The 24,766-nt window shown below is 40.1% G+C and overlaps 1 protein-coding gene across 1 annotated transcript in view; it reads left to right on the top strand.

The window, feature by feature from the left end:
- LOC126195557 (dipeptidyl aminopeptidase-like protein 6) overlaps nt 1–24,766 on the top strand; it is a gene marked incomplete at its 5' end in the record, with an annotated part of 453,479 nt that overhangs the window by 255,451 nt on the left and 173,262 nt on the right. Inside the window, one exon of the mRNA XM_049934181.1 lies at nt 15,873–15,947. Coding sequence (XP_049790138.1) covers nt 15,873–15,947 — 75 coding nt within the window. The remainder of the gene's footprint in view (nt 1–15,872; nt 15,948–24,766) is intronic.

The raw sequence follows: 24,766 nt of genomic DNA, 5'->3' as shown, positions 1-24,766 counted from the left end.
AGTCAAACTTACGACTTTAGTCCCAAATTTTTCGGCACTGTTCGCTCTCTATCTGTTTCCTTTACGCGTGCAATATTCATGTGCACAAACACCATACTTACGTAGTTCATTGTTTTCTTGCGTTGGTTCCGTCACACATAATGCGTTTACAGATATTTCCGCTCCCACGTTCATGCAAAGTAATACGCTCATTGCAGTACTTGCTGTATTTTACCAACAACAACACCTGTGCAGTATTCTCAGTGCTTTGCTAATGTCAGCCACGGTCAGAACAGTGTTCTGTGTAGTTGTGAGGCCGGTATGTGGGACCTAAGTGAATTCCAATGTGAATAAATTTTTCGTGTTCATGTGATGGGTGCTTCCGTAACTAAGCGTGCCGAACAGTTTGGTGTTTGAAGAGGCACGATATCGAAGATTTATACTGCATGAGGGAAAGCGGAAAAACATTATCCTCGAAGTCACAATGCAGAATAAAGTACTTGTTTAGTGATGAGATCATCAAAATAAAGGCAATGAAGTGGATTGTGACGAAAAATAAGAGGACGACCGCTACGAAAGTCATTGTAGAACTCAATGATACACTCGCGAAACTTGTTAGTTCAATACCAGCAGGGATTTGCACTCAGAGCCGAAATTGCAAAACCGCTCATCAGTGATGCAAATGCACGTGACGCGAAAACTTGGTACCGAAGCCATAAAACGTGGACTATGAAGTCAGTTGTTCGTATGAGTCTTGTTTCACATTGTTACCAACCTCTGGCCGCGTTTAGGTCCCAAAAGTGCTACGCGGTGTGGCTTTGGTTATGATCTGAACAGCCATATTGAGGTGTTCCATGGGCCCCATGGATGCTCTTCAAGATCGCATTACTGGCAAGGATTGTGTGACTGTTTTGGCTGATCAGATCCATACCATTCTGGAAACATGCCCCAGTCTGTCGTTAAGCCATATCTCTGCAGTATCCTTCCTTCCTTGAACACTAGTGTTGCAAGTTTCGCAGGAGAACTTCTGTAAAGTTGGGAAGGAAGGAGACGAGGCGTTGGCGGAAGTGAAGCTGTGAGAACGTGTTGTGATTCACACTTGAGTAGCTCAGTTATTAGAATAATTGCCCACATAAGTAAAAGGCCCCAAGTTCGAGTTTTAATCTGCTAGGAGGTTTCAATATTGCATCTGCCTGACTTCTTTGATTCATGACTTTCAGTATGTCATGTGAGAAAACTGTGACCTGAGTTTCTCAAGGTCGACGTTTTCGGAATTCATACAGTTTGGCAAGGAGGACGTCATTCTGTTCCAGATACCTCATTACTTTTGAGCTAAGAATATGTTCTAAGATTCCACAACAAATGTATCCCAAAGATATTAGGCATTAGTTTTGTGGTGCACTTCTAATAACCTTCTTGTAGATGAAGATGAGTGTGACATGTGCTTTCTTCCAACGACTGGGCATCGACTTTTGCTCTGGGGATCTAAGGTAGAACATTATAAAATGGGAGGCTGACTCAGTCACAAGTTTGGTACAGAATCAGTCAGGAATTCTATTGGGTCTTGAAGCTCTGTTCACTTTTAACGATTCAGCTATTTATAAAGATCACTGATACTAATACGTACAATGCAACCTGGCGGTGAAATCATTAAATAGCAGCAATGCTCCTGGATAATTCGGCACAATATTGTCGTTATTGTCCTGTGGAAAACATGAGCTGTACAAAATGTTCTTCAATACAACAGGATATTCATCACGAACTAACGTACATAAAAAAAAGAAACAAAAAATATTAAGATGGCAATGCACAAGGGTTTTTCATATGAGAACAACAGAGTAAGAATCATAAAAGAAGGGAAATCAAGTAATATGTAAGAAGGCACTTCGTGGAACTCTATGTTGACAATTGGTGCCGCTCTAACTCTTATTCCGGTAGCAGGATCTATTGTTTACAATGGTGGTCATTTGCATGGCAGCACTGACGCGGTTCGGGCATGGCGTCACAACGCCTCACTCTGGCCTTAGGAGGAGCAGGTATGCTGCGACACAATGGACTGGCAGTTTCCAGGAATACTGGGTGCAAATTTCAGTTTTCTGGTTGCGTGCAAATCTCGCTGGTTGCAGTTTTCATATATCCTAGATGAGTAGAATACGAGAAGGTAACGTTGTACGAGGGTGAGTCAAATGAAAACCTTAAATATTTTTTAAATATTATTTATTGTGCAGAAGTGGTAGAAAGCTGTATCACTTTTGAGCATAATCCCCCCAACGCTCAATGCAAGTCCTCCAGCGCTTACAAAGTGCATAAATTCCTTTAGAAAAATATTCCTTTGGTAGTCCTCGCAACTACACATGCACCGCGTGGCGTACCTCTTCATTAGAATGGAACTTCTTTCCTCCCATTGCGTCTTTGAGTGGTCCAAACATATGGAAATCACTTGGTGATGAGAAATGGCGCCATTTCTTGCTCGCTCTCTTCGTTTCCGGTTGGTGGAAGTACACCCAGGTTTCGTCCCCAGTAACGATTCTTGCAAGGAAGCCATCACCTTCTCGTCCAAAGCGCCGAAGAAGTTCTTCACAAGCATCAACACGTCGTTCTCTCATTTCAGGAGTCAGCTGCCGTGGCACCCATCTTGCAGACGCTTTATGAAACTGGAGCACATCATGCAAAATATGGTGTGCTGACCCATGACTAATATGTAAACATGCTCGGTTTTCCTTCACTATGGCTTCAACTGCTGCAATGTTCTGTGGAGTCACAACTCGTGCCTGACCTGGACGAGGAGCATCTTCCAGTGAAGTCACATCATTTGTGAATTTCCTACTCCATTCGTAGACTTGCTGCTGTGACAAACATGCACCACCGTACTGAACATTCATTCGTCGATGAATTTCAATAGGTTTCACACCTTCACTACGCAAAAACCGAATAACAGAACGCTGTTCTTCCCTGGTGCAAGTCGCCAGTGGATCGGCCATCTTTATACTGATACTGTGACGGTATGTGTGCATCTGCACTATGCTGCCACCTACAGGCCGTTCTGCGCGTTGTTTGTAGCACGATTACCAACTTACAGGATAACAGCGCGAAATTTCGATTTGTTATTACAAATTTAAGGTTTTCATTTGACTCACCCTCGTACATTTTGTATTATAAGTGTACCACTTCGTCAATAAATACAAAAGGGGAGTTTCGAATTTTAACAGACAACGACCTACTTACCTTTTATGTGAGAAATCTGCCCCCTATGTATGTAAATCATTTCTGATAGAACCCCATTTGTCATAGAATAAGAGTTCTCGACCGTTTTGAAAATTAGATGCGTTTCATTAAAATTCATGTGTAATGTGACCACGTCATGTTATAATACGGACCACTGACTTAGCCAAGGATCATATAATAAATTCAGAAGGCTTTTACTCTAAATTAAAATGGCTGCAGAAGCTCACATTCAAAACTGGACATATTTGCATCGTTGCAGAAATGTTGATCATCATTCTGCCGCAAAGTCCAGCAAATGAATCGTGCTGATAACATCAGAATACATTCCTTGGACATGCAAGATCTCACCGACGGAATACTCGATAGTTACAGCAACTACTAACTAATATCGTGGTAGGCTTTCAATAGGGAATCCAATGCTTGTTCATTTCCAGTATCGTTGACTGACGGCTGAACAAGACAAGAATACTCATTGCACGGGTACCCGGACAGTTGTCTTCAGCACCACAGTGTGATGACAGCACAAGCTGCAGTGCCTTCAAGTACTGCAGGCTTCCAACCAGTGGTCGGTCGCCTTCTGTGATAACATTATAGGTCTTAATCTGTGGAAGACCTATAATGTTATCTCTGTGAACTACCTGTAAGAAGATCTCTGTAACTGTTTTGTTTATATAAGATATTTTCGATGTGTAAAGTGTACAAGTTGTGTGTGATGTTAAGTGTGTGTGAGACTCTACACAAATGGACCATTAGAAAACTGTAAGTACAAATTGTTCTCAAACTTTAGCCACTAACCTCACAGAAAGAATTGATACCCAACTAAAAATCGCGTTTCTTATGTATTACAGTAAAAGTCAACAAAATGAAGCAGACTCACACACACTGACAACATCAAAAGAAATGGCTTAACACACATCAAAAAACGCACTTGAAAATGAGAATTATTTCTCGAAACGCGTCGTGCGAATAGTAAAATAAAGAAAAATCGTGACTGGTAGCAGAAGATTTATTTAATTATAAACAAACCTAAAGGAAGTATGGCTTGACAGTCCACATTTTATATAACTAGTTTTAAAAATATATAGAATTTAGCTCACTGAAGGCAGTAACTGCAGAATTATCTTCCAAATAGAGTTATCTATTATAAGCACTTAAATGTATTGATCTAAAAATATCTACATACGCTGTACAAAACAAAACCGCGTGTCTCACTACGACATAAATAGTGGAAAGTGCCGGAATCTGCTCGTGGTGGTGTCTAGCGAGCATTAATTCATGTGATTATAAAATTGATCACTGGATTGAGGTATTCGTGAGAAAAAATCACTTGTGCCTAGGCACACTGTCTTCATGGTACAACACTCTCCGCTATTAAAAATCTCTCTATGTTACAGAAGAAATCACATTTAAGAAAACGGAAAACTTGATCGAAAACTCAAGAAAAATTTCCAAGTGCAATGAAACATAATGCTTCACAAATTCAGAACTTTGTCCCTTGTCAGTTTACATATACATATGCACTACGATGTTAGACTTGGGAAGTCCTCCTCAAAACAAGAAAAGAAGGAGTCTTCTGCTGTCAAACGATCAAGACACTTTATGTAAAAGTATGTAGATGCACAGTAGAGTAAACGACAAGTTGTCACTAAAGCTATACTCGTACCCAATGTGACCACTGCACATTTAAACTTCATTTTTACGTGCGGTTCTCCTGAGCCAGTACGAGATGTGACACGATACGTAATGACAATTACGATACGGCACAGAAGCAACCCTCATTGCTCGATTGGGTAGAAACGTAGTCGAAGTGACTTAATTGGTTCACCTGGGTCTACAGCAACATAATAGCGATACGATTCATTGTCGTATCACTCGGTGCAACGTGAAGTGAAAATGTACAGTATCATACAATACACGGGAAGGGAAATTTCAAAGCATCTGATGTGTTTCAAGAAACATTGCTTCATGTAGATGAAGCAAAGCTGTTTTCGTTTCTGTAGTTAGTTTCCCAGTAAAACTCTTACTTTCCGCAAGAAAAATTAAAAACCATTGTTTTGGGATTTGTGTGTGTTCTCCGTTCGATTTGAGGAAATTATTCGGTAAGAAACGAATTTTTGGATGTTATAGTCTGACAGCTTAATAATGAATTAGTTCCTTTTTTGTTATTGCCCATACTCTGAAATTAAGTAGAACACAATGTATGTTTTGAAAAATTTGCCATAAAAATATAGTCATTGTCTAGGTTACGTTTGATGCATTTTAGTTCATACATTACTGTATACCAAATGTAACTAAAATATCAAAATTGTCTTAACACTGTAACAAGAGCCATGCATCTTTCTAACCTCGAGTTAATACGTGATATTTATGGACGTTGTCCATGAGAAGATTAGTAGTGGACCGCCGCATGCGAGACTATTGCAGCCCGCTTCCTGCTTTACCTTGTAGCTTATCGTATTGCTGCTGTGTGTACACAAGTGGCGCGCAGATAAGAGTCATGTCGCGGTAAACTTTATTGTAATGTGTTTTATCGTATTACCTCCGTAAATTACTGTTGCAGAAGAGCTACAGGTTTATCTGCTATTGTATGTAACTTTAATCCACCCAGAAATTCGCCTCTGACAGTGAAATGCATCAAAAGTAGCCTTGATCAGTTAAACATCTTTGTAAACTTGGTAGTTCATGGGTTGCGTCCTGAATTTACCTTAAACTCCATTGATAAACACTATGATTTTTCTCCGGAGGTATGAGCAAACTATAACACCACGAAGCAGATACGCACGAATGAAGGACAAATATGTTAGCAGAAAATGTTGCCAATTTTTCGATTACCAATTTACAAATTACTAAAATTCAAAACTTGAAGCAGATAGAAAAATCAGTGTCTCGGGTGCGGCAAGACCAGCGAAAGAGGCATATTGCATAGGTGGGCTATAAATGAAATTAGCACAGCTCTTCATCGGAACCTTTCGTTTCAACAGAATCGTTATAACTATGAGCAATTATATATCATCGAAGCCATCTATAAACTTAAATGTAGGAGTGGATTTATTACTGGTTACACAGGTTATTTTACGAAATAATTACTTGCCACATAAATGTTAATGGTTTTCTGGAAATTGGAAATTTGTGGTAAGTTCCTATGGGACCAAACTGCTGAGATCAGCGGTCCCTAGGCTTACACGCTACTTAATCTAACTTAAACGAAATTACGCTAAGGACAACACACACATCCACATCCGTGGGAGGACTCGAACCTCCGACGGGGGGAGCTGTGCGAACGCGGCGAGACGCCTTAGACCCTGCGGCAGTGGTTTTAGATACACGATACATGTGACTGAACATTGTTACAATAATAACAAACTAAGGAATTGCAATAGATACTGAACAAACTGAAGAAAATATAAAAAGCAAAGTATCTTAAGCCTGATGCTTAGAAATCAGTAGAGACAGAAAGAAGAAAGGATCAGTTACGAGTAAGACTTTTCTAGGTGTAAACAAGGGTTACTAAAGTTATTTAATGATGTCATCGTGACTAAAAATTAGTATAATATAGCACTACAGGAAACTGTTTTCCCACGAGGCGTTTTTCTGTAACAGTGTAACTCAAATCACGAGCTTATTAATTTCTAGATGTGGATTGACGCATACATATATGAATACCATGCCGAGAGGCACTGGTAAGGTGCTTAATTGTTTTGTGTATTTTCGTGTGTGTAAGCGTTTGGCACTTCTAAATCCGAACAAAAGCAAACAGAAAAGTTGCTACTGACACGAGAGAAACGTTCCTGAGCGATTGTGTAATGATATGTTAAGTTAATAGAGCAAGTATCTACAATTCGAAAAAAGATGTGACCTCACGTAATTCTATACGGCATCAGAGTATTTATTGCTGAAAAATACACTGGTGTGCTAAAGTTAAAGACGAAATTAACTTCCGCATGATATGTTACTTAGCAATACCTAGTGCTAAGTAACGTAGCTCAGTGAAAGTTGGTCCATACATAGAAGCTTTTTCCAAAGCTGTTTCACAGAGGAAGACTACACTGTAGTTCTTTCTCTAGATTCTCACACAGATGACAGAAAGGTAGCTATCTAAACAGATGACAGAGGGAAAGAAAAAAAATGAAAATCTCTCAAAAGAGCAAAAGACTGCTGGACCTGATGGGATGCCAGTTCGATTTTACACAAAGTACGCGAAGGAACTTGCCCCTCTTCTTCCAGCGGTGTACCGTAGGTCTCTAGAAGATTGTAGCATTCCAAAAGATTGGAAAAGGGTACAGGTCATCCCCATTTTCAAGAAGGGGCGTCGAACAGATGTGCAGAACAATAGATCTATATCTCTAACAACGATCAGTTTTAGAATTTTGGAACACGTATGAATTTTCTGGAGAATAGAAATCTTCAGCATGGGTTTCGAAAAAGACGATCGTGTGAAACTCAGCTAGCGTTATTCGTCCACGAGACTCAGAGGGCCAGACACACGGTTCCCATGTAGATGCCGTGTTTCTTGACTTCCGCAAGGCGTTTGATACAGTTCCCCACAGTCGTTTAATGAACAAAGTAAGAGCATATGGACTGTCAGACCAATTGTGTGATTGGATTGAAGAGTTCGTAGATAACAGAACGCAGCATGTCATTCTCAATGGAGAGAAGTCTTCCGAAGTAAGAGTGATTTCAGGTGTGTCGCAGGGGGGTTCGTAGGACCGTTGCTATTCACAATATACATAAATGACCTTGTGGATGACATCGGAAGTTCACTGAGGCTTTTTGCGGATGATGCTGTGGTATATCGAGAGGTTGTAACAATGAAAATTGTACTGAAATGCAGGAGGATCTGCAGCGAATTTACGCATGGTGCAGGGAATGGCAGTTGAATCTCAATGTAAACAAGTGTAATGTGCTGCGAATACATAGAAAGATAGATCCCTTATCATTTAGCTACAAAATAGCAGGTCAGCAGCTGGAAGCAGTTAATTCCATAAATTATCTGGGAGTACGCATTAGGAGTGATTTAAAATGGAATCATCATATGAAATTAATCGTCGGTAAGGCAGATGCCAGACTGAGGTTCATTGGAAGAATCCTAAGGAAATGCAGTCCGAAAACAAAGGAAGTATGTTACAGTACACTTGTTCGCCCACTGCTTGAATGCTGCTCAACGGTGTGGGATCCGTACTAGATAGGGTTGACAGAAGAGATAGACAAGATCCAACGGAGAGCACCGCGCTTCGTTACAGGATCATTTAGTAATCGCGAAACCGTTACGAAGATGATAGATAAACAGCAGTGGAAGACTCTGCAAGAGAGACGCTCGGTAGCTCGGTACGGACTTTTGTTGAAGTTACGAGAACATACCTTCACCGAGGAGTCAAGTAGTATATTGCACCCTCCTACGTATATCTCGCGAAGAGACCATGAGGATAAAATCAGAGAGATTACAGCCCACACACAGGCATACCGACAAACTTTCTTTCGACGATCAATACGAGACTGGAATAGAAGGGAGAACCGATAGAGGTACTCAAGGTACCCTTCGCCACACACCGTCAGGTGGCTTGCGGAGTATGGATGTAGATGTAGAAGGAACTGCTATATTGAAAGATAACTAAATGAAAGACGGAGTAATACGAAGAGAAATAACACTTTTATTCAAGGACAATAATTTCACAGAAATCAACGCGATTTATGATGGTACGCTCGACATTAAGAGAGGCGAGACATGGTTGTTAATAGGGTGTGTGATCAACACGAACGGCAGTTCATGCTCTGCAGCACGCTCCCATGCTGGCCGCAGCACTGGTAACGAGTTCTTGAGACAAAGCACTCAATTTCTGTTCCAGCACCGTTGGCAGCTGCTGGACGGTCCTTGGTGCATTCCACACGTGCTCGGTCGAATTGAAGTCGGGGGAATGCAGTCGGGCACTGTCATCAATAAAAAAGAAGTCAGGATCGCACGCACCCCTGAAAACATTCACATGGGGAGGGAGTACAGCGTCACAATAACGTTGACCTGTGAGTGTACCATGTTCAAAGACTTCGTGATCAGCACGCCCGCACAACATTACGTCGCCCGCACCGTAACATCTGCACTACCAAAACGATCATTTCCGATATTTCTGGGTGCATAGCGTGTTACTTAGTTTCGCCATGTAAGGTTAATTCCAGCATTGTGAGACACGATCGTTTGATGGATCAGATGTTATGATGTCGGGAGACCTCTAAGTCTTTGAACATAATGCACTCACTGGTCAAAGTTAGTGTGACACTGTTTTCCTGCCCAAGTGGTGCATCGGCCCTGATCTCCTTTCTATGGACAACAGAAACGTGATCGCATCGAAGGGCGCACGTGCGGAAGCTCTTGGATCGAGGGGCTATTCGACGAATGGACTGTCCTCCACGTTCCCCCTACTTAGATCCCTTCGAGCACGAATGTATGTGTATGGGGGAGGGTAGTCGGGGGGGGGGGGGGGGGCGATACATACCGCACCAACGACGATCCAGCAATTGTCAACCGCCCTGGTAGAGGGACGGCACGCCCTAGGACATGAACTTTACCAACCTTGTGACCATCAGAGGATAACGTTGTAAAGCATGCGGTCATTAGGCAACCGTTTAAGAACCGTGTCCTGCTTTTTGTACAGCCCGGGTGACAATCATCAATCTCTGTGCCTTGTGTGTGATTTTTGGCTGTTTAATAACACTGCCATTTCTGTTCGTTTCACTGCGCATTTATTTCAGTTACTCTGTGTGCTATACGGCAGCAGCTCTTCCTGGGTATGGTGTAAGTTTCATCGAATTGTTTTACTTGGCAGTGCCATGAAAAAGTTGCTTTCGTCCTTGAGTTGTGGGCACTAACGTAGTTCAGTTGTGGCACTCCTAGATTATGTCATTACAGGCTGAAAAAGTTCGAAAACAAAATCTCCCCGTCATTGATGTGTATGATTGAGGATTTTCTTATCTAAAGATTTTCTGTGCGATAAGTTTCCTATAGTTATCACGACATACTTACAATTGTTATGAGATAGATCTTTTAACAACAAAATAAGCTTTTCTCTAATGTTAATTTGCAGATACCTCTGTGTTCTAACATTCTGAAATCGCCGGCCAGAGTGGCCGAGCGGTTCTAGGCGCTACAGTCTGGAACCGCGCGACGACTACGGTCGCAGGTTCGAATCCTGCCTCGGGCATGGATGTGTGTGATGTCCTTAGGTTAGTTAGGTTTAAGTAGTTCTAAGTTCTAGGGGACTGATGAGCTCAGCAGTTAAGTCCCATAGTGCTCAGAGCCATTTGAACCATTTGAACCATTCTGAAATCCTCCGTAGCAGATTCACGACTGCACGTTTGACTTATGTGAGAAAAGCACTAAGAAACCAAATTTCCTGGCAGCTACCTTCCCTTTCCTCTCCTTTCTTCATTTTCCTTTTTAAGTCATCTTCCAACAGATTTGGTGCTGTCCGTTTGTTCCCACCTTGGCCTGACCTTGCAATTCTGCATATCCTCTACTCCCAACAACCTCAGTGATCTGTTGTACACATTCTAAGGTTTGTCTGCCCTACATGTTCCCTCCTCTATTGTTCTGTCCAGTGCCGTGTAGAGTATTTCTCGACTGACTCCTTTCCTCACCTATCTTTCCTGCTACTTCACGGTTTCGTTACTTTTCTTATTTACTGATCTCATAAAATGTGGCACAATATTTTATGATCCTGATTTACGACATTGCAATTATATGTGTTTTTTCTGCCAAACAAATTTGAAAACTTACATCAGTTTAACTGAGTATATTAGTGTGTACTTAATATTGACTTAATTTCCAGGGAGATGGTCGTAATACAATTTGTACACTGCCATATTTTTACATTTACTTCTCATTTATTCTCTACTAAAGGGAGATAAATAGAGATGTTCGTATATTTTATTCCTATTACTACCTCAGAAAACCTATATTTCAAAATTTTATATCTCTCATGCCTAAATTAATTTTTAATCGCCTTTGTGCATGGACGATAGGTATAGGAAACTTTGGTTAAATTTAAACTTACAAATACGCAATTTCTAATTTTTATCACTTCAATTGTGATGTAACAAAATTATTTTGTCATTCTTTTTAATATTTTAATTATATTTTACAAACCTACCACCCAAATCATCAAAGCGAACCATTCAAAAATGTTGTTCATCTGTGTGGGATCCGTAGCAGGTTCGATCAATGGAGAAAATAAAATGGTTCAAATGGCTCTGAGCACTATGGGACTTAACATCTGAGGTCATCAGTCCCCTAGAACTTAAAACTGCTTAAACCTAAATAACCTAAGGACATCACACACATCCATGCCCGAGGCAGGATTCGAACCTGCGACCGTAGCGGTAGCGCGGTTCCAGACTGTATCGCCTAGAGCCGCTCGGCCACCGCGGCCGGCGTTTCGTTACAGATTCAATTACTAAGCATGAAAACATCACAGAGAAGGTCAACAAACTCTTACGGCAGACGCTGCAAGAGAAATGTTCTGCATAACGGTGTGGTTTATTGCTAAAGCTCCGAAGGTGTGTTCCTCGAAGAATCAACAATTGTAATGTTCCCTTCTACATGTATCTCGCAAAAAGAACATGAACGTAGTATCAGAGAGACTCAAGCCCACACGGAGGCTTAGCGGCAGTCGTCCTTCACACGAACCATACGCAAGGGCAACAGGGAAGGGGAGAACTGACGGTCGTACAGAAAGTGTCCTCCGCCACACACATCTACACCGCAATGTGGCTTGCAGAGTGTAACTGTAGCTGTAGATATAGATGTAGAATAGTACACTACGACTAACAGTTGGGAGTCTGTTCCTACTACTTTTACGTTTCTCTAAAATATACTACTGTAAAAAAAAAATTGTAAGTTAAAAATGTGGTGCTACCAGAAAGTCGTTCTAACCATATTCGAAAGTCAGAGGCACAACTATTACAATTCACGTTAGTTTATCGTACGGTACTGCCGGTAAATACTGAAAAGATAAAGAGACTCTGCTACAGGCGTGCTTCACTTTGAAACTTTTTTGCTTTTACTCTTTTACTTCATTTCTTACTGGTAGTTGAACGAAGCTTCATTGCTTTCAGTTTTTTACTGAGCACCATCAATACTCTACTATTGGATTAAGGAAGTTAGGGTTTAAAGTCCCGTCGACAATGAGGTCCTTAGAGTCAGTATTACCGGACGAAGCCAATACCTTATGAGCATTAACTGGCCCTTTTATAGCTCTGAAATGGATCAACGTTCAGGAATAATTGGCTCAATGGATTCTCACTGTCCAACAGTCCCGCATCTCGTAGACTCATGCCGTGACAAAGTCACCTCATACCCTGAGAGAAAAGACATTAATCCAATCTACTTCAAAATGGAAAAGTTATGGCTATGGGAAAGGTAACCAATGGATTACGGAAGATTACGTGGAGTGTAAAAACATTACAACAATTTGGAATAAACTTATATGAGACGTAAACTGCAAATGCAGTGATGGTTTCAATATCAGTGAAAACATACGCATGCAGAGAACTAAAGGAACACAATGTGTGAATACTTATTACAAAAAATTCTAATATCGTGAACGCTTATAACGATTATAGTTATAAAATACACATCGAGAATGAGTATGAGAGAATATGAAGAAGGAACAGTGTAAACAAAAACGTCGATCAGGGCCAGAACACGTGCCGTTACACCATTTGTTCGTTAAGCCCATTATGAATTACGAAAAGCCGCGAATCTAAATTCTACAACTGTGATACGTCCAGAATGTGGCTTCCGCTGTTACAGATAAATGAAGTAATAGGAGCAATCAAAAGCCAAAGTAACGCAGCATGTGAAGGTTGTTGTGTGTGGACGGGTGACTCCTGTAACCAAAATTGCATATATGATTATGGTACTAGAGGAACCGAAACCGGGCATGTGAATAAACATTTTTGCAATCAAGTCGGATTATAATTAACATTATATAACCAGTGATTGAGGTTTCCCATCAGGCATTATGTCTGTTTTTGCAAAGTCAGCAGCATACGTAATAATCAACGATGGTCGCAGGAAAATCCGCACGCTACATTTAAAACTAATTTCCAAGTTCGTTTCCTGATCAACGTTTGGTGCAGCATAATCGGTAACTTACTGAATGGTCATTTTAGAAGAGCGAATGGCGGGAGAGAATTACTTGCATTTTTTGGAGAAATTCGTTTGTTGAAGATCAAGAGGACGTTCATATAGCCACACAGACTGCAATGTACTTGCAGCATGAAGGAGATCCTCCACATTTTATCAGAAGTGATGGGGAACATCTCTACCCACTTACCACAGTCGCTGAATAGTAAGAGGTAGTAAACTTAATTCGGCGCAAAGATCTATACATCTTACGCTATTCTACTTTTGTTTATGGAGGTGGATGAAATCTGAGGTCTACAAACGAATGGCGCATACGCGAGATGAACTCCTTGGTGGCATCGTGAACGCTGCTACCGTCATTATGGAACGTGCAGAAGCACTCAGACAAGCTACACAGTGTTCTGGCAAGGGTATTGCAGTGGAGGGTGCGAAATTCGAACCTCAGTTGCGAACAACAGTTGCAATGAGACATGTGCGATAATGTGTAGAAGTCAATGTGTTTAGAACACGTATTTTTAAACCGATACTTTATAAAACCCACGTTGGAATGTTTACTAACTGTTGTACACGTTAGTTACGTAAACCTGACAAAGTATTGCATATAACAGAAAATAAATAATACTGCGCATTAAATGTGTTGTATCTTGTAGGGCATATGTCCATATCAAGTTTTTTTTTTTTTTTGTTAAAATGATCGTTCCTGTCATCTTCATGAATGCTTACCATTTCTACTGACACACTCTATACAGGGTGCCACAAAACGGTACGGCCAAACTTTCAGGAAACATTCCTCACACACAAATAAAGAAAAGATGTTATATGGACATGTGTCCGGAAACGCTTAATTTCCATGTTAGAGCTCATTTTAGTTTCGTCAGTATGTACTGTACTTCCTCGATTCACCGCCAGTTGGCCCAATTGAAGGAAGGTAATGTTGACTTCGGTGCTTGTGTTGACATGCGACTCACTGCTCTACAGTACTAGCATCAAGCACATCAGTACGTAGCATCAACACGTGAGGGTTCATCACGAACGTGGTTTTGCAGTCAGTGCAATGTTTACAAATGCGGAGTTGGCAGATGTCCATTTGATGTACGTTTGTATCGAGACAGATTTCCAGAACGAAGGTGTCCCGACAGGAAGACGTTCGAAACAATTGATCGACGTCTTAGGGAGCACGGAACATTCCAGCCTATGACTCGCGAGTGGGAACACCTAGAAAGACGAGGACACCTGCAATGGACGAGGCAATTCTTCGTGCAGTTGACGATAACCCTAATGTCAGCGTCAGAGAAGTTTCTGCTGTACAAGGTAACGTTGACCACGTCACTGTATGGAGAGTGCTACGGGAGAACCAGTTGTTTCCGTACCATGTACAGCGTGTGCAGGCACTATCAGCAGCTATTTGGCCTCCACGGGTACATTTCTGCGAATGGTTCTTCCAACAATGTGTCAATCCTCATTTCGGTGCAAATGTTCTCTTTACGGATGAGGCTTCATTCCAAAGCGATCAAATTGTAAATTTTCACAATCAACATGTGTGGGTTGACGAGAAACCGCACGCAATTGTGCAATCACGTCATCAACAATGATTTTCTGTGAACGTTTGGGCAGGCATTGTTGGTGATGTCTTGATTGGGCCCCATGTTTTCCACCTACGCTAAATGGAGCACGTTATCATGATTTCATACGGGATACTCTACCTGTGCTGCTAGAACATGTGCCTTTACAAGTACGACACAACATGTGGTTCATGCACGATGGAGCTCCTGCACATTTCAGTCGAAGTGTTTGTACGCTTCTCAACAACAGATTCGGTGACCGATGGATTGGTAGAGGCGGACCAATTCCATGGCCTCCACGCTCTCCTGACCTCGACCCTCTTGACTTTCATTTATGGGGGCATTTGAAAGCTCTTGTCTACGCAACCCCGGTACCAAATGTAGAGACTCTTCGTGCTCGTATTGTGGACGGCTGTGATACAATACGCCATTCTCCAGGGCTGCATCAGCGCATCAGGGATTCCATGCGACGGAGGGTGGATGCATCTATCCTCGCTAACGGAGGACATTTTGAACATTTCCTGTAACAAAGTGTTTGAAGTCACGCTGGTACGTTCTGTTGCCGTGTGTTTCCATTCCATGATTAATGAGATTTGAAGAGAAGTAATAAAGTGAGCTCTAACATGGAAAGTAAGCGTTTCCAGATACATGTCCACATAACATATTTTCTTTCTTTGTGTGTGAGGAATGTTTCCTGAAAGTTTGGCCGTACCTTTTTGTAACACCCTGTATATCAAGAGAGGCGAAACAATCTTAGCGACGAAATCGCCTTGTGCTTGGATTTGGTCTGCGGTAGTGACACTGCTTGTCTACCTCACACTGCCACATAATTATAAAAATTAGTCTTACTTACAGTCAAAGTTACAGAACATAAAATTTAAAAAAATGAACTGTCAAGTATGGCATAGGAGATAACAACATGTGATGGTTCTTTATAATGCTAACACACGGCATCTGTTATCTTGTTACAGAAGCGGCTCAATCCAGTGCGGTTTTCCATGTCTCCAGACCATCGCTACATCCTGCTGGCCCACAATGTACAAAAGGTATGGTCCACGATGGCGGCCCGTACTGCGTTTTCAAGCAACCAGTATTTCCCTCTTGTTGCTATGAATTACCATCAAATGTGTTTCTTTACCTATATTTTTCCATTTCATAATCTCCAATGCACCTCCACAACTACTTATATCTGACATAGAAACTCCTTTTCGAAAAACTATTTCTTATTACAACTCTTATCTGAAAACCACAGTATTTTGTTACTAGCAAATGTTTTACATCTATGTATCCTACGGCTCTTGATCTGCAGTCTTAAAAAGTAAATAATTTACCATTTCCTGAAACGGAAAGAATACACATGGTTTAAAACGTTAGATATTTCGGTTTAAATAAAATCTTAGGACAGTAGTAAATCTTAAATTACGACAAGTAAATGGGCTTAATAAAGTATTTTGAAGTCCTACACAGGCATTGCTTACTCCTTCCGACACGTTAATATCGGATTTCAATTAGTTTACATTTTCTAATTTGGCAGATAACAAAAAGAAGTGAATGGAAACAAGAACGTAGCAGTCTTATGCTGTATTACTCCGTACAACGACGTCATTCATTTTTCTACGGCCTCTCATTCCACTCATTTTATGTTGCTTTATGTGTCTGTATCCGCTGACAATGTCGAACAGTGCCATATTCTGCTTGTGTGCGCCGTGAAACGAGGTGAACAAAGCGCGTTGTGCGGATATCGTGACTGCTTAATTCCGTTGTGGCTCAAAGACGTTTAATAAAAGTAAAATGAGAAAAGCTTCTCATAACCAAGATCATATCTATTAACATTTCTTACTGAAAACCGGTTTCGACTGTTCAGCTTGTCATCCTCTTATTTGTAACACGATGCATGCACACAGTATAAAACTACCATCATGATTTGTAAGAAAAATTTTTGTTACATATTACAAATAACGAAAGAAAAATTATATGTTTTAATACATTGAACATTTTTTTAATAATAAATTGTGTTCCTTTATGAATTTATCACTTATTCCATGTGGTCATTATCGTAGGGAATATATAATACAACTCATTATACATAGGTCTGTCAAAAATAAAACCATACGCAGATAAAAGTACGCTGTACAAATGGGTATGTTCACACATGACTGAGATTTGTCAGTTCTTAAAATGCGCGATGTATGGTAAAAATGCACATTTGAATAAATGTATACGTTTACGTGACATGTTGTGTACTTCATGAATAAATCTCAGTCCAAGTAAACTCTGCAGCTGGGTAACAGTGAGGCAAAGGCAACGCTTGCACATAGTTGCAGTCAGTAGATGGTCTTTACGTAGATGTCTTATAGCCAGCCTGTAAATAATTGTATTTTTACATTTAAAATTACAATCTTTTGTAAATAGTCATTTAATACTACACCATTCGAAAAACTATAATGTTTTTATAATATTTTTATATTTTTACAATATACCCCGAAACTTCTTGTTAGGGAATTCTTTGCGGGTGGGTTTTTTATTTATTCCGTCACAACAAGCAGTTTCTTCTGTAACAAGCTTCATATATCTGTAAGTTGTATAACATATGAAATGAGTCCTGAAAGAAGGTGGGAGGAGGGCGGGCGGTTATGGGGAGGGATGAGCGTATACGTTGGAAAAAATGGCAGCGTCAAAAAAAATTAACATAGAGTACTTAAATTTTGGGAACATAAGTGTTTGGATAACATATTGAAATGTTTAACATTGCGATATCACAGGCTAATGTAAGCTCGAGATAAGCCACTGCAAATATAAAATGCTGCTACATTAGTTAGCAGTGTAACCACCAGAATGTCGAATGGCACAGTTTCAACGTGCATGCTTGCATCGTGTTGTACAGGCGCCGGGTATCAGTTAATGGTCTGGAGTGCCATGCCTGTTGCACTTGGTGGCACAATATAGGAACGGCTAGTTACTGCTGGTTGTGAATGACGCCGGAGTTGTCGTCCGATAATGTCCCACATGTGCTCGACTCGAGACTGATCTGGTGCTCGAGCAGGCAGAGGCAACGTGCCGACACTCTGTAGAGCACGTTGGGTCACTACAGCGGTATGTGGGCGAGCGTTATGCCGTTGGGAAACACCACTTGTAATGCTCTTCATGAATGGCAGCACAGCCCGTCCAGTCACCAGACTGAAGTACATATTTGTAGTCAGGGTGCTTGGGATAACGACGAGAGTGCTCCTTCTGTCATCCAAAATCGCACTCCAGTCCACAACTGCAGCTGTAAGTTCAGTGTGTCTAGCACGCAGACAGGTTGGTCTGAGGCCTTCAACTGGCCTCCGTCAAAACAACATACGGCAGTCAATGGCATCGATGCAGAACCAGATTTCAGCAGAAAATACAACAGGCTTCCAATGAGCTCTCGCTTGACACCACTGAAGTCGCTTTGGGTTTGGGATCAGTAGAATGCACGTTACAAGGCGTCTGACTCGGAGCTGCCCTTGAAGTAACCGATTTGTAATACTTCTTTGTGTCACTATAGTGGCAGTTGCTGCTCAAACTGCTGCTGCAGATGCAGTGCAATGAGCCAGAGTCAGATGCCAAACACAATGGTCTCCCCTTCCGGTAATGTCACGCCGCCGTCCGGAGCCCGGTCTGCTAGTGATTGTACATTTTCGCGAGCATTGCTGTCAGCACTCATGCAGACTATCGTGGCTACATTCCTGCCACGTCGTTCTGTAAAATCGCAGAAGGAACATCCGACTTCTCGTTGCCTTTTTACACGACCTCATTGAAACTCAGTGAGGTGTTGATAATGGCGTCTTTCTCGCCTAAGCCATTCTTGACTAATATTATCTCACCACATCCAATATCGAAGGTAACAAAGCCTCATGACAGTTGTAATGTGTACTGAAAGCAAACCTGATTTTCATACTCATAGCGGCGCTGCTAGTGCCACTCTTATGTGAATAATGTGAACTTTGAACAGATATCATCTTTCAGATATAGAAACACGTCTACCAACTTTCTGTTAAATTTTTCTTTTTTTTCTGAAAATTGATTATTGAAGTATGTAGTTTCAGCAGATAACATTAATGTACAGTTTATTAATAAAATACATTTTAGAAACATTAAAGCATTGAAGTATAGCTATTCAAGAAGGCAATGAGTAACTGCATGGGAAGAACATGCTATATAGTGACACTGATGGAAAAATAAGAAGTGCAGTTCAAAATGCGGAGTGTGAACATATTTTTTCACTGGAAAGACATAAACTCACAAAAGTTACTACAGACAGTCAAATGTAATACTCTGCTTTAGAGGAATGTGAGAAGTAACAGTGAATATGTTACAAACTATCACAGATGAATATGGTATATACATAGACACATCAAGGTATACGCCAAATAAGTACATGACACAAAATACATAAACATGAAGAGTATATTATTTTGTAATATAGATAAGAATAGGAGCTCATTTTACAGTAAAAACATACCAGTACAATAATGTAAGACAAAAAATCCAAGCGAACATTTTCACTGAAAAATATGTTGGGTATCTCTTATATAGTAATAACAATGACATGACTATATAAAAAAGGGATGCACAACTGTAACATGATGGCAATGTTCTATTGTTTCATATGTGAACAATAATTCATAAAATGGCAAAGCACTTCCGTGTAGACGATCAAGATGACAATGTATAGTTTCAGCAAGGAAATATATCATGCACTGATACATTTAAAATCCACTCTCAATATTAGCTTCCCTACAACAAGGTGGTGTTAAATTCAACATTTTTTTTTTTTTTGCTTCCCTTTGCATAAGAAACAGCTCTAATCTGTGGTGGTATTTGTTATGTATGTGAAACAAATTAGTTTGATTTACAAGTGTTTGTAGGTAACTATCGTATATGATCCAACCCTGTGACGTGTGTCTTGGCATTGAGTCATGTAGCAGAAAGGCTAAGAATTGTTTAGGTTGGTTCACATAAAATAAACTATTTATAAAACAAAGCAGGAACACAAGGCAAAGGAAACTGCAGACAGCACGAAGTGCATGCTATACGATATGATAGAGGAATATCAGCAGTGTGCTTCAAACAAAGGTGCTAGTGTCATAACCTAAACGAGCAAAAGGTGTAAGTAACACGACATCAATACGATTTTCCCATGTTGTATCACAAGATATACTGAAGCAGTGTATGACATAGATAAATGCTTACAAGGCATCCATATATCTATGTATGTTGCAAGATTGAGTAGTTGGTTGGTTGGTTGGTTGGTTGGTTGGTTTGGGGAAGGAGACCAGACAGCGAGGTCATCGGTCTCATCGGATTAGGGAAGGACGGGGAAGGAAGTCGGCCGTGCCCTTTGAAAGCAACCATCCCGGCATTTGCCTGGAGTGATTTAGGGAAATCACGGAAAACCTAAATCAGGATGGCCGGACGCGGGATTGAACCGTCGTCCTCCCGAATGCGAGTCCAGTGCAAGATTGACTAAGGCAAGATATAATAGATTTATGTCCTGAGTAATATTTCTTGAGCTTATATGACATGTAGTGCATTATCTCAGTTATTCGATTTTTACCTTGGACTGTAATTCAATATTTTGTCCACATTCTAACAAAGCATATATTTTTATGGTTCTGTGATTATGTCAACTAGGCTTCCTATATGATTCCCCTTTTTTTCTAAAATGCATTTTTTTTATCAATCTTTGTAATCGAGTAAGAAATGCCCTATAACCTTACAATTCTTTTAATAAGATTTCATTCCACATAATGATTTGATCTCAGTATTTTTCACTTATGTCTCTGTTTGTTACATCTGTACCACTTAATTATACAGAACATATTCTACACTTACTTAGCTACAGTGATGTCTTCATTCTTGTGAGACCTCATGTCACAATGCATCTGAAATAGAATAAATATAACAATGTACATACTTCATTTAGGTCATCACAGTCCAGTTTGTGTTTACATTATACAGTCCTTTGAATAAGAATATGATATACATATATTTTAAGTAGTTCATCCTTAAATTTTTTATAAAATTGATCCCATATGATCAACATTTTCATATACACATTTGTCTTTTTCTTATCTGAGCTGTATAACAAATACCTTTCGTTCACATTGGTTATGTCACTAGTACCTACATAAGTGACTCTTTAAGTGCATTGCTGATGTTCTTCTACTAGACTGTAAAGCATGCATTCCATGCTGCTTGAATTTTCCTTTTCTTCTGAGGTACTGCACAGCTTATCCTTGTGTTTTTATAGTGTATTTCATGTGAACCAACTTTGTGGTTCTTAATTGTGAGTGAATTTTAACTGTGTCACTATCTGGCATATTTCCTGATTGAAATTACACATTCCCGTCTTGAACAACTATGGATCAGTGATTTGCTATTCTACAAATTATTGTTCAGATGTACACAGTAGAGTGGTGTCATTGTGTGATAGTTATGTATACCGAAATATTCATATTGCAGTCATTATAGTATAAAAACTACCTAAAATATTTTGTTGTGAGTATGTCAACTCATATTTTTTGTCTCTCATGATGCCATTTGCAAGTTTTACTTTAAAATGCACTGTCATTGCTATCTTCATTTCAAAGTGGTATGCACTTCATGTTTATATGTTGCTTGACACATACTGCTATTTATTTGGCACATGCTTGGATATATATATCTACATATTCATCTATGATGTAGTGTAACGTAGTCACATCTACATACCACAGTTCTCTAAAGCAGAGTATTACATCCACCAGTCTGCCGTGACACTTGTGAGTCAATGTCTTTCCTCTGAAGAGATATATTCGTACTTCTCATTGTCTTTCTATTAAAAAGATATATCCATAAATCTCATTTTGAACTAAGGTTCTCGTTTTTCCAATAGTTTCAATATACAGCATATTCTTTCCGTCCAGTTGTACATTGCTTTCATAAACAGATATTCTTCGATGTATGACTATTTGTAGAATGTATTGTTTATGTACAGGTTGTTACAAAAAGGTACGGCCAAACTTTCGGGAAACATTCTTCACACACAAATAAAGAAAAGATGTTATATGGACATGTGTCCGGAAACGCTTAATTTCCTTGTTAGAGCTCATTTTAGTTTCGTCAGTATGTACTGTACTTCCTCGATTCACCGCCAGTTGGCCCAATTGAAGGAAGGTGATGTTGACTTCGGTGCTTGTGTTGACATGCGACTCATTGTTCTACAGCACTAGCATCAAGCACATCAGTACGTAGCATCAACAGGTTAGTGTTCATCACGAACGTGGTTTTGCAGTCAGTGCAATGTTTACAAATGCGGAGTTGGCAGATGCCCATTTGATGTATGGATTAGCACGGGGAAATAGCCGTGGCGCGGTACGTTTGTATCGAGACAGATTTCCAGAACGAAGGTGTCCCGACAGGAAGACGTTCGAAACAATTTATATATATATATATATATATATATATATATATATATATATATATATATATATATATAACATGGACACTGTAAATTTGTTGTTGTGTGTATGTAGAAGTGGTAGATAACACTTCATGTCTGCTGCATGTTGTATGACACATACTCTTACTTATTTGGCACATGTTTGGATATATATATCTACATATTCATCTATGATGTAGTGTAATATAGTCACATCTATGTACCATTCCATCCCTAAAGACGCCCCCACCCCCCCACCTTCCGCCTTCCATGAGAACTCATGTCATATATTATATATCTTTTTAACACATCAAGCATCTTACAATAAAAGCTGCTTGCTATGATAGAATAAATGAAAAACCTACCTGTAAAGCATGTCCTAATAAGAACGTTTGGAGTACATTGTAATAATATTTATTATATAAAAATCACTACAGTTTTCGGATATTATAGTATTAAAGTACTATTCACATACATTTGTAATTTTTAATGTAAATATAAAATTACGTACAGTCTGGTTACGAGATATGTATGTAAGAGCCGTCCAGTGACTGCTACTTGCGGGCTTTCAACTAACTACGCACCCTCCGACTCAAAGTTGCAATATTAAGATCTTTTTCTGGTTTCGTTGTCTAGGGAATGGGATACGTAGCTGCCGCATTACGAGCCAAATACTGCTGAGTCTACAGTATACAATATGAATAGACACATGAATTGAATGGTCGAAGGTTCCTATCACTCGGCAATTGCGAATTTTGAACTTAATATAGACATTTATAAATGAAAGATTCCAGTTAAATAAAATCTGCAGGTTCTATCTTAACGACTTTAAACGATGAGTACAATAGTAGAAGTACTTTTGAGGATGCCGTACATTTCTGAAAAACAGTTATTGGTGTCGATGGTACAGCAATTAAATGAAATACAAGCTGAATAACATGGAAACAATAGACTCCAACTGCACGTAATTAGTTATGAACAACAACATAGCTCGCGAGATATTCACTTCTAAACGCACACTACGTCTTCACTGCAGAAGCCACGGAAATCACACAAGAGAATAGGTCGGCACTCAGAAATATTTCTATCCTCCGCGACCACGAGCAAACTGCTCCACTGTCCAAGTCTTTCCGCCGACTGTGCGTCCGTCGCGCTGTACTGTCCGCGTCCAGCACTCATTCCCGTGTCCTGTGCGACTGTCCAGCACTGCCGCACTCTCCGGAAACGACGCTCCTCCCCTAACCTCTATACGTCTCTCTTAGGAACTTGCACCCACAGACATATTGAAACACATATGAAATACCGGATTTACATTTAAATATTTGAAATTAACTAAATACTCCTTCGGCTGGACCATAAACACGCTCTTACGCCCATTATTAAATACATAAACCATTAAATAAAGATATATCAAAAGAAAAGAAGCAAAAGGTAGGCCAGGAGCCTAATGTCTCTGTGCTTTCTAACACACAGTAAATACTTAACCAATTTCTTCACGAGTAGTATATATCGGATATAAACAAAGACATAGATGAATAAATATATTTATAAGAATGCTGCTACCGTTTTTTCGTGTAACTGACGCGATCGATTGTAATCTGCCACTTTGACCTCCAATAACTCCTGCAATATTTAAGTTACATGCTTGTAATTCATACCAATTTAGGTTTACACTAATAGCTTTCTAAAGACATGGCGATCGACAAAATCGGATGAAGCGATTATATTTTGGAAATGCGTTGCTAGGTGTTACTTGTACAATTTACCGTCGGATACTAAACGTTGAACTAATAAAGATATTGAAAATCTGATTACACCGTCAGATTCATCGTGCAAATAATAGTAATGTACATGTTTGTTTTTGAGGTATCATGAGTCATCTGGCTACTATTAATTACTGTACGAACAGTGAAATGTCTGCCATTAAGGCCTCACAAAGGCCGCCATCTTTGGCACTCCCGGCATAGTCATCTCCTTCATCGACACAAAGCACCGTCCTCGTCACAGCGGAATTCCCATCCAAGCGGCTGGACCAGGCTACCCCTCTCGCCCGGCTAAAGTTTGCAACCACGTGTTTGCTGCCGGGCCCTGGCTTTGACGAGCGCCTGTACGGCCGCCCCAATTCCGAACATATAATATTTCCAGGGCGCCAAAACTCACCCGTTACCTCACAAACTATATTCATTCCTTGTCTTTGCCTCACAGTTATCGAGCTGCAGCGTTTACTTAGAGTGAGATGCATTCATGAAGTACACAATGTGTCATGTAAACGTAAACATTGGTACAAATGTGCACTTTTATTACAAATAGTGCACCGGCTGCGGTGATTTCTGCGTTTACTTAACACAGTGTTGCTTGTCTGTTAGCTCTATGCTGCAGTCGGTTGTTAAGCAAAGGTAGTCGGCCTTTGCGCCGTCC

The sequence above is a fragment of the Schistocerca nitens genome, chromosome 7 (assembly GCF_023898315.1).
Source record: "Schistocerca nitens isolate TAMUIC-IGC-003100 chromosome 7, iqSchNite1.1, whole genome shotgun sequence".
Classification (NCBI taxonomy): Eukaryota; Metazoa; Arthropoda; class Insecta; order Orthoptera; family Acrididae; genus Schistocerca; species Schistocerca nitens.
Note: the sequence above shows the minus strand (reverse complement) of the source record. Positions and strands in the feature narration are given on the sequence as shown.